This window comes from Aquarana catesbeiana, linkage group LG04 (assembly GCF_042186555.1).
Source record: "Aquarana catesbeiana isolate 2022-GZ linkage group LG04, ASM4218655v1, whole genome shotgun sequence".
NCBI classification, from domain to species: Eukaryota; Metazoa; Chordata; class Amphibia; order Anura; family Ranidae; genus Aquarana; species Aquarana catesbeiana.
In genome coordinates, this window is record NC_133327.1 from 210,538,458 (window position 1) to 210,556,654 (window position 18,197).

Sequence of the window (18,197 nt, forward strand, 5' to 3'; positions counted from 1 at the left end):
TCAGTTGTATTGGTACAATTTCTGCGCAAGCGACAGAACTGGCTGTATGGTATATTTTCCTTCCAACTCTCTCGATGGAGGTATGAATTGCCAGCTGTCTCCTTAGAGTGGGTTTTGGATGTAGTATTACCATCCAAGTCCCAGGCCAATTCGAGGTAAAGAAAAACAAAGGATTTGGCATCCACCACATGAGTGAACTTGATGCCAAATTGGTTGGAGTTGGAGTATGAAACAAATTCACCAACAGCATCAAGGGAACCATCCCATAAGATGAGAAAATCGTTGATGTACCTCCCGTAATAGACCAGATGCCTAGCAAAGGGATTCTGGGACCAGATATAAAACATCTCCCAGAACCCCATAAACAAACTGGCATAGAATGGTGCAAAATGTGCACCCATTGCAGTGCCTGAAATCTGTCTATAGAATTGGCCGTAGAATAAAAAGTAATTTCTCTCCAAGGCAAACCGCGTGCACTGGCAGATGAATTCAGATTGCGTAGGATGCATGTGATCTGCCTCGGAGAGAAAATATTCAACTGCCTGTAATCCATCATCATGAGGGATTGAAGTGTATAACAAACTCACATCCAATGAGAACCATCCAGCGATACTGCCCACCACCTTCACCTGATGTCACATCGGCAGCATGTATTCCAGCTTGGTTCCAGAACTTGGGCCACCTCATCGCATCTTCACCTTATCGCCAATCCACATCACTGGGGAACTCTGACAGCTGCAGGATGGCTCTCTCTCTCTCCCCCAGACAGATGAGGATCACAGCGATCCGCATAAGGACAAATCATTATATGCCTATGACCTCTTGCTGTCGTGTAAGTGTTTTTAATCCCATTGTGCATGTAATAAATCTGTTAGCCACTGCACTTAGAGGCGCCTTTCTCTTTCCTTTATGACCCTCCAGAGCTGCTTCTTCTCTACAAAGTGCTGCCTTAAGTGCCATATCTCCACTGCTACTAAGAACGGGATACCCAGCCTCACCAGAGCGCTCTCATCTCTCCTTCCTTTCTGAAATATGATCATTGCTTTTTGTGCTGTATTATTACACTGGACATGTATAGGTCTTTTATACAATAAGATTTTAACTTTTGGGCTGCCACAATGCAACTGCTCAGCTTGCCAATTTTGATTTGAAAATTAAGAATTAAGTCTTGTTATGTATATGTAAAAGAGGAGCAGCCATGAGTGTACCTGTAAGCTACAATTATGTGGCTTCTGGCCCATGGCTGTGCCATAATCCAGGGGAATGTTAGCAGTCATAGGGCATCCTAGTAGCCTTAGTTATGTAGTTGCTAAAACCCATTTTCTTTACTGAATCCCAATAGGTTTTGGCTGTCTAAAAGAACGCTTTAGAAACCAATTCAACAAATAGAGCAAACTAAGTAACTAATATTACCTACAAACTGTATAGTAAATTATTTTGTATTCATTGAAAATTATTGTTGGAAATGATAAAGACATTTTGCTGGAAAGGGAACAGCTAATGTTAACATGATTTGCAGCAAGACTGGAAATCATAAATCTGACTGCGACTATCAGCTTGCAGTCATATTGATTTGCAATTTTAAAATGAGATGTTATAGACTTATCCTACTGTCATCAACTCCACTATGACAAAATAGATTTACTAAGTTATTATTCCAAGCCATTACACTGTGGTGTAATGCTTCAATTCAATATATATACACTGTAACGGATGTGTTAAAGCATATCCTAAACCCCCTACATACATTTGGTCACAGTATGGCTTTATTTTACAGTTCAGAACATAAAATAATGATTCAATATTGTAACTGTAGGATTGGGTTTTGAAATCTGACATGCTGACATGGGCCTCTTGATGAAAATTCCTGTGTGTCCTACTGACCATGACTGTTGGTGACCTATGAGAAAATATCATACTGCCTTTAAGAGAAGGCTGAATCTAAAAATGTTGCACAAATACTGATATAAAGCATCTATAAATGGCATATTTTAAAGCCTGAGCCTTCAGGAATATTATCTCCCGATGACATCTCTTTTACTGTCACCTGAGAAATGTCTGCTTGGCATCAAAACAAATTTAACAACTCTTTTGACTTTTGAAGAAAATGGAACTTAAAGTGATAATAACGTCTAATTTTTTTTCTTTAAAAAAAAACAAACATGTTATACTAACCTGCTCTGTGCAGTGGTTTTGCACATAGGAGCCCAGATCCTCCTGTTCTTGGTTCCCTCATCGGCTCTTTTGCCCCCCTTCCTGCCGAGTGCCCAGACAGCAATCAGCTTGCTAAAGGGGCACCCGAGCCGAGCCACTGCTCTGTGTCCATTCAGTCACTGAGCACCTGCACCCTCTCTCTCCGGATTGGCTAACTGATTTTGATTGACAGCAGCGGGAACCAATGGTGCCACTGCTGTGTTTCAGTGTATCAGTAAGGAGAGCCAAAGAAGGCTGAAGCACTCGTGCACACTGCTTGATCGAGATGGGGCTCAGGTAAGTATTAGGGGGGACGAGGGGGGCTGCTGCACCCAGAAGGTTTTTTTTATCTTAATGCATAGAATAGATAAAAAACCTTCTGCCTTTAGAACCACTTTAAACTGTACTCTTCTGCAATATTAAAGTGTGTTGGGTAGTTTCTAACAGCTAAACATTTAGCAAATTGTAATGTTAATAATGTTAATATTGTTGTGGAAATTTTATTTAGATGTATTTAATATGTATTGTCACAGTGTCTCCCAGTGTTAGTTCCCCTGCTCTAAAGAGCAGACTGACGCCAGTTGAGACCCGTTTGGTAGTGGAAAGCTTCCTGAGGTTGCAGAGAGGCGTTTGCAGAGTGGGGATATGTCCACCAGTGAAGGGCCCCTCTGCAATGCACAGACGATCGTGGGGGGTTATGTGTTCACTCTGCAAAGACATTATCAGTTATGGGGGAATGTACGCTTGTGTCGCTCTGTGTGTCTAATCAGCATGTGGAGGGGCTATGGCGTGTTCCTGTAGATAATCTCCCATCAGCAGGAATGGTAGTATAATCCGGGTATGCGTTGTTCTCTGAACAATGCAGAATAAGGATTCACGCTAACGGTAAAAACAGGAGTCTTTGTGTGCATTGTGGTCGGGGGCAGTGTTCATGAGTTCTTAGGCCAGCCATGTGGTTTCTATCCGTAGCTAAAGAGCACAGACGGGGTGGGAAATCATACACACTGCCCCTGCCCAGACACGCCCATAAACTCACCTAGTCATTGTTCATTGATTGAGATTTGTATAACTCCTCCTGTTTGAAGGAATGCCTGTTCTTGATTGGCCGATTGTGAAGTTATCAAGCTCTATTGTTAAGTACTCTAGATAAACAAAACACAGGCTCTCTAGTAACAAATCTGCCTGTGGAGCTAAGGATTAGAGGATGATGGTTATGTCTGTTTTACTTGGGAAATGGGTGTACTAAGATGCAACATACCAAAAGGCTGAAAGGGTGCTTTATTAGCGCAGAAGACATGGATTACGTGTAGCGTAAAGTGGAATTTCCACATCAATATAAGCCATGTTAGTACATAAGACACATAATAAAGGGTAATTTTTTTATGGGTGAAACTAAGGCTGGATGTTTAATGGTACTTACTGCAGGAGGTTGGTCTTTAGCAAAGTATCCCCAGGTGTGCCAATTCAGGTCAATTCTGAATGACTCATGCTCTGTTTCTCCAAGCCCATATATATAAGAAGATGGCAAGCGATTTGAAATTTGAATAAACATGTCTGAGAAGGTGAATCCAGGGAGCTGAGAATTCCATCTAAAGAATAAAAAAGTAATTTGTAAATTATGTACATGGTATTCCTATAAACTGTTTCATGGGGCTATGTATTTTTACACTCTTTTTATTAGTTTGATACAAAAGTGGGATCCCTGGGCATTGTTACCAGTTCTTTAAAAAAAATTGTGAAATAGATTATGTAGGCATGTAATGCTTGCTTACATATCTATCATTACAATATTGATGACAACAAGTACTGTCAGTAATGGGAATCAAGACTTGGAGTCCACTTTAAAGCATTAAAAATGGCATCTTGGCCAAGTTAAAATTACCAATTACATTTTACTTTGATACATAATGCATGTCTAAGATTAACCACTTCCCTACCCGCCCATAGTAAAATGACATCCGCAGGAGGTATCTCCCATCCTGGGTGGGCGTCATATGACGTCCTGGGCTTCCCAGCCGTCTAGGGTGTCACTCAGAAGCCGGTGCGCGTGCCCAGCGGCCGCATCCCAAATTGTTCATTATTCGGCGAACAGCCAATGTTCGAGTCAAACTCGTGTTCGACTCGAACAGCCAGCCCATCCCTAATTCTTAGTAATAATACATTTAAATCTGTCCAAACAAGCATCTAGTAGACATCCTGGGTATGATAAAGTTTGAAACACAAAATCATAAATGATAATATAATAAATAACTATAAATAATTATAAAAAATAATAATATATTAATAATAAAATAAATTTCCCCACAATTCACTATTGCTCAATTCTGCAAATGTTCTAATTTACTATGGCTGTTTTCTAGCTGGTCTAAAACCACTTTTGACGTAAAGGGACACTTTTTGGTTGCCATGGACAATCTCAAGTTTCCAGGCAGAAAGAACAGTATATATAATATAAAAGTGCATGCAGGGCACTGGACAAAGCACTAGGGACAAAAGGGAGGTGAAATGATTTGATACAGTAATGTAATCTGTAAGATTACAGTGTACTGTATGTGTTATGTTTTTTGAACTTTTTGAATTTGCCGCCGGGCTCCACCCCCATGCGTCGTGACCCTCACAGGGAACGGAGCCCGGGACACAGAGCATCGGGCGGATGATCAGGCGGAGGACACGGGGGGGACATCGCAGGATCTTGGTGACAAGGTAAGTATGCTGTACCAGAATTCTGCAATGCAATCCGAGTGTAACTCGGTGTTACCGCTAATGGTACTCAAATTTAACCCCGAGCCACACTCGGGAATTCCCCTAGTAGGGTTAATTACCACTGGGTTTTTTGGGTTTTTTTTTGTTAAATAATCGAAAAAGTAGAAAATCAAAATTTTGAAAAAAAAGTTTTGTTATAAAATCAGGTAATTTTTCTCCTTCACTGATGTGCACTGATGATGCTGCACTGATGGGCACTGATAGCCTGAACTGATGGGCACTGATGAGGCAGCACTGGTGGGCACTGATGTGGCTGTACTGATAGGTGGCACTGATAGGTGTCACTGATGGGCACTGGTAAACCAAATAGCACACACGCTGCGCTTATCAAAATACAAATGTAAGAAACTTCTACTAAAATATTAATAAAGTGATATTGTGTTTACCATACAAAATATACAAAATCTATTAATACTATACATTAATGTGCAATAAACTTCAATGAATGAATAAATAGGTAAAAGTGCTCCAATCAGCCTGTGTGTTGCAAATATTCCACAAAGCTTGTGCAATTTTCAAACATTAATAGATAATTAAAAACAAACATCCATGCGATTTAGTTTTGCATCCATGCATTTCAGTGCTGCATCTATGCAATATGGTGTTAGTGCAATATTCAAACAATAGAAAGTTAAAAAATACAAAAGAACGCATCCATGCGATTTGGTGCTACATCCATGTGATTCTATGCAATTCAGTGCTGTGTTGCTGTGCAATAATCAAATTAACAGTCCAATTTAGTGTTGCATCCATGCATTTCAGTGCTGCATCTATGCAATATGGTGTTAGTACAATGTTCAAACAATAAAAAATTAAAAAATATAAAAAAGCATCCATGCGATTTGGTGCTGCATCCATGTGATTCTATGCAATTCAGCGCTGTGTTGCTGTGCAATGATCAAATTAACAGTCCACAGATCTTCCACAATCCATTCATGTGTTATTGTGAACACAAACTAAAGTGCTGTGTGCTCATACAAGTGCTCCCCCCCAGGTAATAGCCCCTCACCTTAGGGCGTGTGACCTTGCAATTAAGCTTGGTCCGAATGCGCCTTAGAACCTCTATGGGTTCGACGTTATATGCAGGGTCCTGGATAGATTTGCACTGGTGCCTCTGTTCCTCACAGCAGTCCCGTTTGTACCTCAATATATCAACACAAAAAGGATTTCATGGTGCATTATGTACCAAATTTAATCCCAATGTAGACTACATTGGGCTGCTCAGGGCGGACGTGGGATGATTGGATCGGCACCCCCTATGTTTCTGCTGTTTTAGTGTGGTGCCCGTAGCCTCCCTGGCGGTTTTCCCAAGTGTGGCTCGGGGTTAAAATTCAGTACCATTAGCGGTAACCCCGAGCCACACTCGGGATCGCATTGCAGGATCCTGGGGCGGCGTTACTTACCTTGTCCCCGGGATCCTGCGATGTCCCCCGCAGTGTCCGAGGGCTCCGTCCTCCTCCGAAGCCTCTCCGTGCCAGGCTCCATTCCCTGCGAGCGGCGCGACGCACGGGGGCGGAGCCTGGCGGCAAATTAAAAAAAAAGTAAAAATCATAACACATACAGTACTGTAATCTTACAGATTACAGACTGTATGAAATGATTTCACATCCCTTTTGTCCCCAGTGCTTTGGCCCATGCCCTGCATGCAGTTTTATGTTATATATACTGTTCTTTCTGCCTGGAAACTGGAGATTGTCCATAGCAACCAAAAAGTGTCCCTTTACGTCAAAAGTGGCTTTAGACCAGCTAGAAAACAGCGATAGTAAATTAGAACACTTGCAGAATTGAGCGATAGTGAATTGTGGGGAAATTTATTTTATTACTATTTTTTTTTTTTTTTAATTATTTATTTTTATTTATTATATTATAATTTATGTTTTTGTGTTTCAAACTTTATCATACCCGGGATATCTACTAGACTCTGGTTTGGACAGATTTAAGTGTGTTATTGTTAAGATTTACAGACCTACAATATAAAACGCCAAATTTCCATGCAAAATAATGGTACCGCTTTCAGCACCTAAAATCCGAAATAATCATACCGCCAGGGAGGTTAAGCGCCTTGTTACTGTGAGTACCCATTGCGGGATTTGTTTATGATTTTAATAAATTTGATACATACTGCACCATGAAGTCCTTTTTGTGTTGATATATTGAGGTGCAAACGGGACTGCTGTGAGGAACAGAGGCACCAGTGCAAATCTATCCAGGACCCTGCATATAACATCGAACCCAGAGAGGTTCTAAGGCGCATTCTGACCAAGCTTAATTGCAAGGTCACACGCCCTAAGGTGAGGGGCTATCACCTGGGGGGGAGCACTTGTATGAGCACACAGCACTTTAGTTTGTGTTCACAATAACACATGAATGGATTGTGGAAGATCTGTGGACTATTAATTTGATCATTGCACAGCAACACAGCACTGAATTGTAGAGAATCACATGGATGCAGCTCCAAATCGCATGGATGCGTTTTTTTGTATTTTTAATTTTTTATTGCTTGAACATTGCATGGATGCAAAACTAAATCGCATAGATGTTTGTTTGAATTATCTATTAATGTTTGAAAATTGCACAAGCTTTGTGGAATATTTGCAACACACAGGCTGATTGGAGCACTTTTACCTATTTATTCATTCATTGAAGTTTATTGCAGATTAATGTATAGTATTAATAGATTTTGTATATTTTGTATGTTAAGCACAATATCACTTTATTAATATTTTAGTAGAAATTTCTTACATTTTTATTTTGATAAGCGCAGAGTGTGTACTATTTGGTTTAACTATTTTGCAATCTTTATGAGACATACGTAACGTTAGCAGCTGATCATTTGCAAAGATACACTATTTTGGAGACCAGATCTGGTCAATCACCTGGAGGCTCACAGGACTACAAATTAGCATTCTGATGGGCACTGGAAGGCAGCACTAATGGGCACTGGTAGGTGGTACTGACGATGATTGACAATGATTGGCATCACTGGTAGACACTGTTTGGCAGCACTGGTGGGCACTGTTGGGACTGCACTAATAATCACAACATTGATAATCAGTGCCCTGATTATCAATGTAGATGTCTCTTTTACACAAGGCAGTTATTGGCTCTTCTCTCCTCTCCTCACCCTGTCAGCAAGAGGAAAGGGATGCCGATAACCGGTTTGTGTTTACATTGTGATCAGTTGTGAGTGGACACAGCTGATAGGTGACACTTATGAGGAGGCACTGATAGGCACTGACTGGCAGCAATGATTGGCATCACTGGTAGGCACTGTTTGGCAGCACTGGTGGGCACTGTTGGGACTGCACTAATAATCACAACATTGATAATCAGTGCCCTGATTATCAATGTAGATGTCCCTTTTACACAAGACAGTCATTGACTCTTCTCTCCTCTCCTCACCCTGTCAGCATGAGGAAAGGGATGCCAATAACCGGTTTGTGTTTACATTGTGATCAGTTGTGAGTGGACACAGCTGGTCACTAGAGGTGCGCATCTTCACTGGTGTCACGATTCGATTCAATTACGATTATCTGGTCAACCATTTGATACAATTCGATTCCACAATGCATCACGATGCATCACAATTACTGACAAGCTCCCACCTCTGCTTGGGCCGCCTAGGCGGCCCTTTCTCCCTGCAAACTTCTGGGACACATCACAGGTCCCAAAAGATTGCCCGGCTATGCAGGACAGCACAGTGAGACATGCGCACCTGGCTGTGAAGCTGCAAGCTGTCACAGCCGGATGCCCACAGTAGTAGTGCCAGCGCTGTAGACAGGCAGGGGAGAGAAGGGAGGGTTTGGGTGGCCACATCGCTGGATTGTGGGACAGGTGAGTGTCTTTTTATTAAAAGTCAGAAGATACACTTTTTTGTAGCTGCTGACTTCTAATAAACAAATAATTGGCTGGAACTCCGCTTTGAATTAAAAATAACCTCACTCCTTTAAAAAGTGCACTAATCCAGTGCACTACAGGGTACAGGCATTCACACACACTGCTGCTATCAGCAGGGATAGAAACCACAGCTGACAAACAGCCCTGTGAAGTTCCCTGTACTGTCTCTGTGCTGACAGTTCCCTGGCTTCCCCATTTGCACCTTCCTGCAACCTAGGAGTTAACACGATGGAATGTGCATACGGGGAAGCCAGGGAACTGTCAGCATGGAGCGTGTACGAAGTGTAAGTAGAGTACAAACACATTTGTACTCTACTTAAAATACTGTGTTTTAATAAAATCCTGTGTTGCAATCAATTAAGTTCCCCGCTGTATGTGCTTTTTAAAAAATATGGAGCTTCATACCTTATTTCTCATTGTGTGTACAATACATGTCGCTCATGTGCCTGCCCAGCCCGCCTCTCGCCTCTCATGTCTCAGGGAATTCTCAGCCCCGCCTGCTGACTGTAGCTATCAGATCAGAAGAGAGGCGGGCTGAGAATTCCCTGCTGACGTCAGGAAAGAAGTGAGAGGAGAGAGGTGGGCTGGGCAGTCACATGAGGGGCATGTATTGTACACACACACAATGAGAAATGAGGTATGAAGCTCCATATTTTTTAAAAAGCACATACAGCGGGGCACTTAATTGATTGTAACATGAGATTTATTAAAACACAGTTATTTTAACAATATGCTCGGAGTGCTCTCCCGGGAGGGGCGGGGCAAGTCGTTGGGATGACGTCACATGGCAATCGATTTTCCCAGTCATATGCATCGATGCCGCTTCGGGGGACACCCGAATCGCGATGCAGGGATTAATTTCAGCCCCCCTACTGGTGACGTGGTAAAAGAACAAAGGTAACAGAGCTCTCTGCAGGGACAACTCAATCCATACACCAGGTCCACTACAGTTTTGCCAGCTCTCCTTATTACTGTCACATGGTAAAAAGCCTCTGTGATTGGCCCTTTTTATTTTATATGCATTTATTTATTTTTCTTTACAGTTACACGCATGCCAAGCTGTCCAGAAAAAAAAAATTGCATTCGAGTGCATTGCTGCTTAAATGCATGCATCTAAACACAAAACGAGCTGCATTTGACCTACTTTACCTGCAATAACAGCATATTTCAAAGGAAACTTCTACATCCAAGGAAATGAAAAGTGAAGCAGGTCAAACACAGCCTCGGAATGGTCATCCATACCACACAATTAAAGTAAATGAAAAAATTAAAAATAAATCTGCAAACTTTTAAGTAAAGTGCTCCTAAAAAAAAAAAAAACTGCAAGGCCTGGTGGTGCTATAGTGTCTCCCAGAAAACAGATCACACCATCATAAGTGTATGAGGGTATGCATTCTGTCCTCATTTGCATCTGTTCTTTGTGTTTTAGGCTGCCCACTTCTTGCATGGACATCTTCCCACCCCACCTTAAACCACCTATGCCATTCAAAAACTCTTACTTTCTTTATGGAATGTCAACCACAATGCCCTGTACACACGATAGGATTTTCCGATGGAAAATGTGTGATAGGACCTTGTTTTTGGAAATTCTGACCGTGTGTAGGCTCCATCACACATTTTCCATAGGAATCTCCGACACACAAAGTTTGAGAGCAGGCTATAAAATTTTCCGACAACAAAATCCGTTGGCGGAAATTCCGATCGTGTGTACACAATTCCAACGCACAAAGTGCCACGCATGCTCAGAATAAATTAAGAGACCAAAGCTATTGGCTACTGCCCTGTTTATAGTCCCAACGTACGTGTTTTCACGTCACCGCGTTCAGAACGATCAAATTTTCCAACAACTTTGTGTGACCGTGTGTATGCAAGACAAGTTTGAGATAAACATCCATCGGAAAAAATCCATGGATTTTGTTGTCGGAATGTCCGATCAATGTCCGACCGTGTGTACAGGGCATAAGCCTGTTGTAACAGAGCTAAAGTTTCAGTCACACTTTTGCCAATTTTCACGCAAAATTTGATGTTAATCTGCTGCTTTAGATTCCTGTCACTCATTTTCCATCAACAGGGCAATGCAGACACATGTTATTTCTTTTACTACTCTGTAAAGACTGAGTCAACTGGTCTGCGACCCAGGCTAGTGCAGGTTAAAACATGACAGAGTGTGCAGTGCAAATGGGTGTGTTCCTGGAATTAAATTGTCACACCTTGTACATTTGTCACTCCACTTTCATAAACAGGGCCTTATATGAGGAGGGTGTGTTTTTTTGGGACATCTTTTACAAAGTACTGGTAGGAAACCTATGTAGCATACTTAGGAAAAGGAAGTTAGAATATAAGATTCAAGTATGTGAAGACGTAAAAAGAACCTGTAAATGTTGAATGGCGGGAGGTGCGAATACTAACGCAAGCAGAGGGACAGAGGTCATCTGAAGTGTGGTTAATCGACTGCTTAAGCTCACATAGTGGGCCTAATTTACTTTTATGTAAAGTGCAGTAAAGATAGGAAGAAGTGAACTGATCCTGGGCCAGACTTCCTAAAGTGCAAAATGTGCTGTATTAAAAGCATGGGCTTTTTACTTTAGTAAACTTGTCCAGGATCACTGTACTTAATTTCTCTTCTCCACACTTCATACTTCAGTGAATCAGTCTCCCATCTTCTGAAAGCAGTATTTAAGCAGTCAGGTAGCAACTGTCAAAGTTAAGATAACCTTTGACCCAATGATGTGAAAAAAATCAAAGTAAGAAAAGTTTGGTGAGGGGATACAAATCATTTATGAGACAGTTATAATAATAAAGACGCAATAAACACATTTAAAGTAAGGGCATTACTTTTTTATACAATAACCACAATGTGTAATTTGTAATAATTAAATACTTACATGACTGTTCCAGTGCTCCGTCTTCTAATCACAATTCCAAATGGATTGTCGGTGATGTCTACATCATACAGTCTTCCTTCCTGTGTACTGGTTGGACTGCTTGGGATATTTAATGGAACTGGAACTTCGTATCTTTTGTTGTTTGGATCAAATATCTGTAAAAGTTCAATGATAGTAGATAAACATCTTTAAACACTTAAGAGATTAGACATCTAATTATCTATTGTTTTATTACCTTTGCCAAGAAGTCAAGCAGCCTAAAGATGATTTGGGTCCTGTTTCGTTCAACCATGGGTGGAACGAAAGAAAATCGCCAGTGTTGATAGGGGAATGCCTCCCGCATAGCTATTGTGTTCTACCAATGGAGGAAGTGGGGGAGGGGAGGCCAGGGAGCAGGCAGCCTTCCTGGCTGCCAAAACACAATGATTACTGCTATTGCCTATAGCCGCCAACAGTACTCATATGTTAAAAACCCGACAGGCTGGTTGTACCCAAGTCGATCGATGGACTGTCTTGGGTACAATCAGCCTGCTTTTACATGGATGGAATCTCCACCTTGAGATTTATTATTGTGTAATGCTGGAGGTCCTGGCCGCCACTTTGCTTCAGATTGGCGGCGCTCTATGTAAGTGCAAGCTTGCTATTTATGTATGAAGTTTTCTGCCTGAGGTCCTGCCACCATTTTCCCTGGTTGAATTGGCTGCTTTTTATGTAAGTGCATTTGGCACAATTGTTTTTATGTTTGAATGCTTTTTATACTACCGATAAATACTGCATGAGATTTTTTTCTTTTTGTTATTGGTGACTTATTGCTTCGGATGGGATGCGCTGAGTAGTTATGAAAAAGAAAGTTTTTTGGTCACGATCCATATACCCTGATACACTCTGAAAGAAGGTCCCTTGGTTTGGATAGAGGCGGATAATGTGAGCTAAGGATGACCTGGATCCTGTTACATGCGATTTTTGCTGTTCTTAGATAATAATCTTAGATAATTCTTAGATAACAACTACATTTGGTGAGTGCATTTTTCTGGCATTGATGGAGGTTGCACTGGGTGACTGGATTACTTGAAAAGGGAGATCACCTGGAATATAATACTTTACACTTTTTTTACAAGACTTACATTGAACTTCCTTTATGTTTAATATTTTTTTTTTTTTTACATTTTTAATTTGGACTCACTATCACAACACTTCAGGCGTTTTGAGTTTTCAATAACTGTGATAAGCGCTGCAATTCTTCTTTGTTACTGTAACTTTAGTGTTTTGTATATCTGCACTAATTGCTAGCGGCTATATATACCAATAAATGCATCATTCTTTTCTTAATCAACAAAGTCTGTTGATTAAAATAATATCACAATAGTGTGACTTTTATGCAATGTAGTAGGAGGGTATAGCTGAAAGTGAACATATGCATTATACTTTAGGAGAGCTTTATTCCCATTCCTTTGCTACACTGCTATGTGTGCAGGAGGAAAAAAGTAGCTGCATAAATAGTTAGCATTACAGAAAAATATGAACAGGACACAAATTAGCACAACAGCCACTTCTATAACAGGTTTGCGATCAATAAAACTTTAAATTACATTGTGTTCACTTACGAAAGCATGTTATCCTGATCAGACATTTATGTTTCTATCTTTTTTTACACTTTTTTCTTGTACAATTTTTTTTTTTTTTTTTCATAAATTTTTATTGAGTGAACATACGAAAATTGTAAATCATTCCAATGTAACATTTGAAAGCATTAAGGTACAGTGAAAGAAAAGCATTCTGTTTTTGCAAAATAGGTTCTAGTAATAGTTAAGAGTCAATTAATACTTTACAGAGATATACATACTATATTATTCAGTTATATATTGATTTTGTATTCTAACTTGTAGATGTAGGATTCAAATTTTTCTTACAGTAAAGTGATTTTAGAAAATGTCAGTTTGTGACTATCTTTAAATAATAATACAATAAAATAAAAAAGGTTTGTATCAGAGATTTCCCTTTTTTTTTATTTTTATGGGGGCCCTGGATATGGTCACTGGTAGATAAGGGGTTAAAGATGTTTTCAAAATTGGCTTAGTTGGTTTTCAAAGTACATGCTTTATCAACTTGCAGGTAAAAAATACTGACAGGTGCCAATTATTATTATTATTATTGTATCCATTAAAAATACCCATAGACGTGCACAGGGGGTGTGCCAGGTGTGACTGGGCACACCCTAATCACTATGTGTAGTGCCAAGGCTTCCCCCCGTTTAGCTTCCCCCCGTTCCCCCCATAGTTATGCTGGCATTTAGATGGTAATTATTAAATTAATTTTTTATCAATTTTTTATCAATCTTATTATTAAGAATTACTCATCACTTTTTAATCATCCCCTCATTTTGATATTTATTGCCATTTTTGTAGCATTATTTATTACTTTGCAGGGGCCCCCTCCCCCTTATTTCTGTCCTTCTTTGGCCCGCTTGAGTTGCTGGAAGGCAGCTGTATGCTTGGGCTGACGCTGGGTGGCTCTATCGAGTGGCTAGCCTTGACCTCCCGAAGTCTGCCTCCAGCAATATGGCGCTGAGCAGTCCGAGCAGTCCTTTGCCACCTACGTCACTGACGGGCGACGAATGACGCGGAGGAAGTGATGCATACTCCTCCTCTTCCTCCGCCCTGGAGCGCAAACGCATCAGCGTGCGTTCCAGGACGGGAGTACTACCCGGAAATGATTGGCGGACTTCTTGTTTGATGGTGCGGCGGCCCACATGTATGGGAATCGGTGAGGCCTTTGAAGGTTCACACATTTGTTCTGATACGATCATTTGTTCATAGGGTGAGGTGTCCCCCTGCCTGCTAAGTTCACATACTTCATGTCATCTTTGCACCTTATGAGCGCTGTATGCCATGACCTATTACTAAATGCTTGCTGTGCTTCCATCATGGGCAGCCCTGTATTATTATTATTAGTAATAGTTATTTACTTATTTGATATTTATTCGTTTCTAGTCATTTATTTATTTATTTACTTTTTGCCCATATGATTGAGGGGCGTGAGAGGGAGGGGCATTTTGAGGGGGTGGGGCCCCATGCGCCCTCCCTGATTCACTGATTGTGCTCTCAGGCACTATATATACAGGGACTGCTGAAGGAGTGATCACTGCTGAGCTCTGATGAAGAAGGGACGCTCCCTTCGAAATGCATCAGCTGGTAGTGATGCTTGTGTGTTCCTCCATGACCCATGGAAGGCTTCGCTCATCATAGAACCATATGCTGCTAGTTGGTGCATTTCTACGTTGCGCCTTACTCTACTACTGCTTGTGAGTAATTTATTTTTATCATTTATTCAATAAATACTTATACAAAATATAATGCACATGGCTGGTGCGTCCTCTTTTTCTTTCTTCCCCCCGTTTTACTTACCTGACCCCTAGAAAGTCCCGTGCTCGCTCCCGACATCCTCTTCGCCGCTCAGCCTGGCCACTGGATTGGCTAGAGTCGATGGATTGAAAGCAGCGCAGCCATGGGCTCGCGCTGCTGTCAATCACATCCAATGACGCATCGCGCCGGGGGGTGGGGCCGCGTGATACAGTGAGCGGCTATGGCCGCCGGCTGTATCACGGGAGCGCGCCCGCAAGCACTCAACACCATGCGAGGGAGCTCACATGAAAGTGTTGAGTCCTTGCGAGGGGAAGCCGCAACAGCCACCGAGGGACCCCAGAAGACCAGGTTCAGGGCCACTCTGTGCAAAACGAGCTGCATAGTGGAGGTAAGTATAACATGTTTGTTATTAAAAAAAAAATAGCTTTAGTGATCCTTTAAACTGTGTTTAATATGCTTCAGTTTGTGAATGAACAGGAAGCTGTTTGGCACAGAGCACTTCCCATTCATTCACTGTTCAATGAAACTGAGGCGGCAGTGAAAGGCATGTGTGTTTGAGCTTTGGGGTGCACACCCCAATACAATAGGCTGTCTACACCTATGAAAATTCCTTTGTTTACATAGGCAGATCTCTGTTCTGCCGCTCTGTGAAGCAATCGTGGGTGGCCGGTAGACATCGGGTTCACCGGACACGCACATCAGCTCCTCCTCCATGCAGTGGGCGCGCGCACCCACATTATCTATTGTAGGAAACAACGTACAGGTACGTTGTTTCTTGCAATAGAGCCGCCCTGCTGCAGTATATATGAGGTGGGCGGTCCTTAAGTTGTTAATTAACAGAAAGGCCATGCTTTTAAGGTTGGGTGCATCTCTGGAAAATACATATAGACATTGTTGTTTATTCGATGAAACTGGCTTATTGCACCCCTCCCACTTTTAGGGAAAACATACTTTTTCATGCTCTTCACTGCAGCAGATATGCTAAAGCAATCAAACAGCTTTTGGTTTAAAGTGAATGTAAATGCTCTATGTAAATCTGTAAAAGCAGATTTTACTTACCTGCTCTGTGCAATGGAATTTGCAGAAAACTTCTCCAAACCTTTGTTTCTCAGGTCCCCTACCGGCTCTCCTGACTCCTCCTCTCCGTTGAATGTCCCATAGAAAGCCCCTTCCTATGGGACACTTGTGCGGGCTCGCTCCCAAGCCTCGCTGTCTGTGTCTATTGACACAGACAGCGTGACTCAGCCCCGCCCCTTGCTTATTCATCACTGGCTTTGATTGCTTCTGCTGCCTCAGCAAAGAGACCACCAGTAAGTGAGGGGAGGCAAGAGCTGCAGACATGCACATTGCTGGATTGAATGATGGCTCAGGTAAGTAAATGGGGTGGTGAGGAGGGGGGATTTTAGAGGGATATTGATGCCTAAACATTTTTTTTTTACCTTAATGCAAGGAGCACATTAAGCTAAAAAAATGTTTAGGCTTTATAACCACTTTAACCACATAAGCTTCACATAAGCTTACCCCTTTCAAATGACCAGGTGTTTTTATGCTAATTCGGCTATGCCGCGGTCATCAAACGCTGTACCTGAAATTTATATCAGTTTTTTCCACAAATAGAGCTTTCTTTTGGTGGTTTTTGATCACCACTGTTTTTTTTTTTTTATTATATAAATGAAAAAAGACTGTTTCTATAAAACATACCCAGTAAAAGATTATAAAGATATAATTTTGTCATAAATGTAGGTCAAAATTATAAGTGTATATTAATTGGTTTGTGTGAAAGTTATAGCGTCTAAAAACAATGATATACAATGGTATATGCTGACATTATTTATTTTTTTTTTTTACATACTACTGATGGCGGCTATCAGCAACCTATAGTGGGACTGTGATAGCGCGGTGGGCAATTTGCAGGGAGAAAACAAATGGCACATTGCCGCGGTCTCTAGAGACACAACACAGGGCTCTCTTCTGGATAAATAATTGGCCAGGACCCACTGATCAGTTTATGCTGCAGTGAATGGCAGCAGAGCTGGGCCAGGCCTTAGGCTCCATTCACACTTGTGTGACTTATCATGCAACTTTGCACATTGAAGTCGCATGGACAAGTTCTTCAATGGCAACCATTCAAAAATGTGCAACTTAAAGTCGCAGTGATGTTAGGTTTCTGCACTACTTTGGTTCGACTTTTATGTGATTTGAGTGCCACAGACTGCAATGTAAACCTCAAAAGTCACATTAAAGTCACACCTGAATGTTATACATGCGAGATTTGTGCTACAGTTGTCCATTATCATTAGTCAAAGTCACATACAAGTTGCACCCTCCAAAGTTGGGTCAAAGTTGCATCAAAGTTGAACCAAAGCTGTATTCCAAAGTTGCGCAACTTTGGAGTTGTACAAGTGTGAATAGAGCCTTAGAGGCCAGTTCACACCACAAAAATGCAGTCCAGATGGGTCCCAGATGCATTTCTGCATGTGTGTTTTGATGTGAACCAGTGCGTTTTTTCCCTTTTTATGACAAGGGAAATTACATAATTTTCAATAGGACTCAGCACTGTGGACTTTGGAAAAGGTTATTACACTAAACTCCAGTGCAATTTTAGACCCACAGACTTCTATGTTATCTCAGAAGTCGCATCAGGATTAGATAAGAAGCTTTACACTTCTTAAGGACTTTGATGGACAAAGTTTTGTTTTTTTCTTTTACCCTCAGCTCTCCTCCCTGGTCATCAATGCAGCATAAACTCTCTTCCTAAACACATTCCATTCACAACTGGGCATAGCAGAAATGCACTGTTTACTTTTTTGCGCATTTTTATGTGCAAACTCGCATTACTCTGCTAAAAGCGATTGGCAGGGAAGGGGTTAACACTAGGGGGGGATCAAGGGGTTAAATGTTCCATAGGGAGGTGTTTCTAACTATGGGGGGAAGTGTACTGACCGGAGGAGGAGAGAGATCGCTGTTTCTAATCACTAGGAACAGCAGATCTCTCTCTACTCCTCTGTCAGAAAGGGGATCTGTTTGTTTACACAAACAGATCCCTGTTCTGGCTCTCTGTGGAGCAATCGCGGGTGGCCGGAGGACATCGCTGGCG

General features: G+C 41.5%; 1 protein-coding gene across 2 annotated transcripts in view; it reads right to left on the reverse strand.

The window, feature by feature from the left end:
• The window catches only part of SI (sucrase-isomaltase), a 470,126-nt gene that overhangs the window by 120,435 nt on the left and 331,494 nt on the right, over positions 1-18,197 (reverse strand). For both annotated transcript variants that reach the window (XM_073626133.1, XM_073626134.1), the window contains exons 49-50: positions 11,739-11,893; positions 3,614-3,782 (exon numbers count right to left, since the gene is read on the reverse strand). In XM_073626133.1, coding sequence (XP_073482234.1) covers positions 3,614-3,782; positions 11,739-11,893 — 324 coding nt within the window. The remainder of the gene's footprint in view (positions 1-3,613; positions 3,783-11,738; positions 11,894-18,197) is intronic.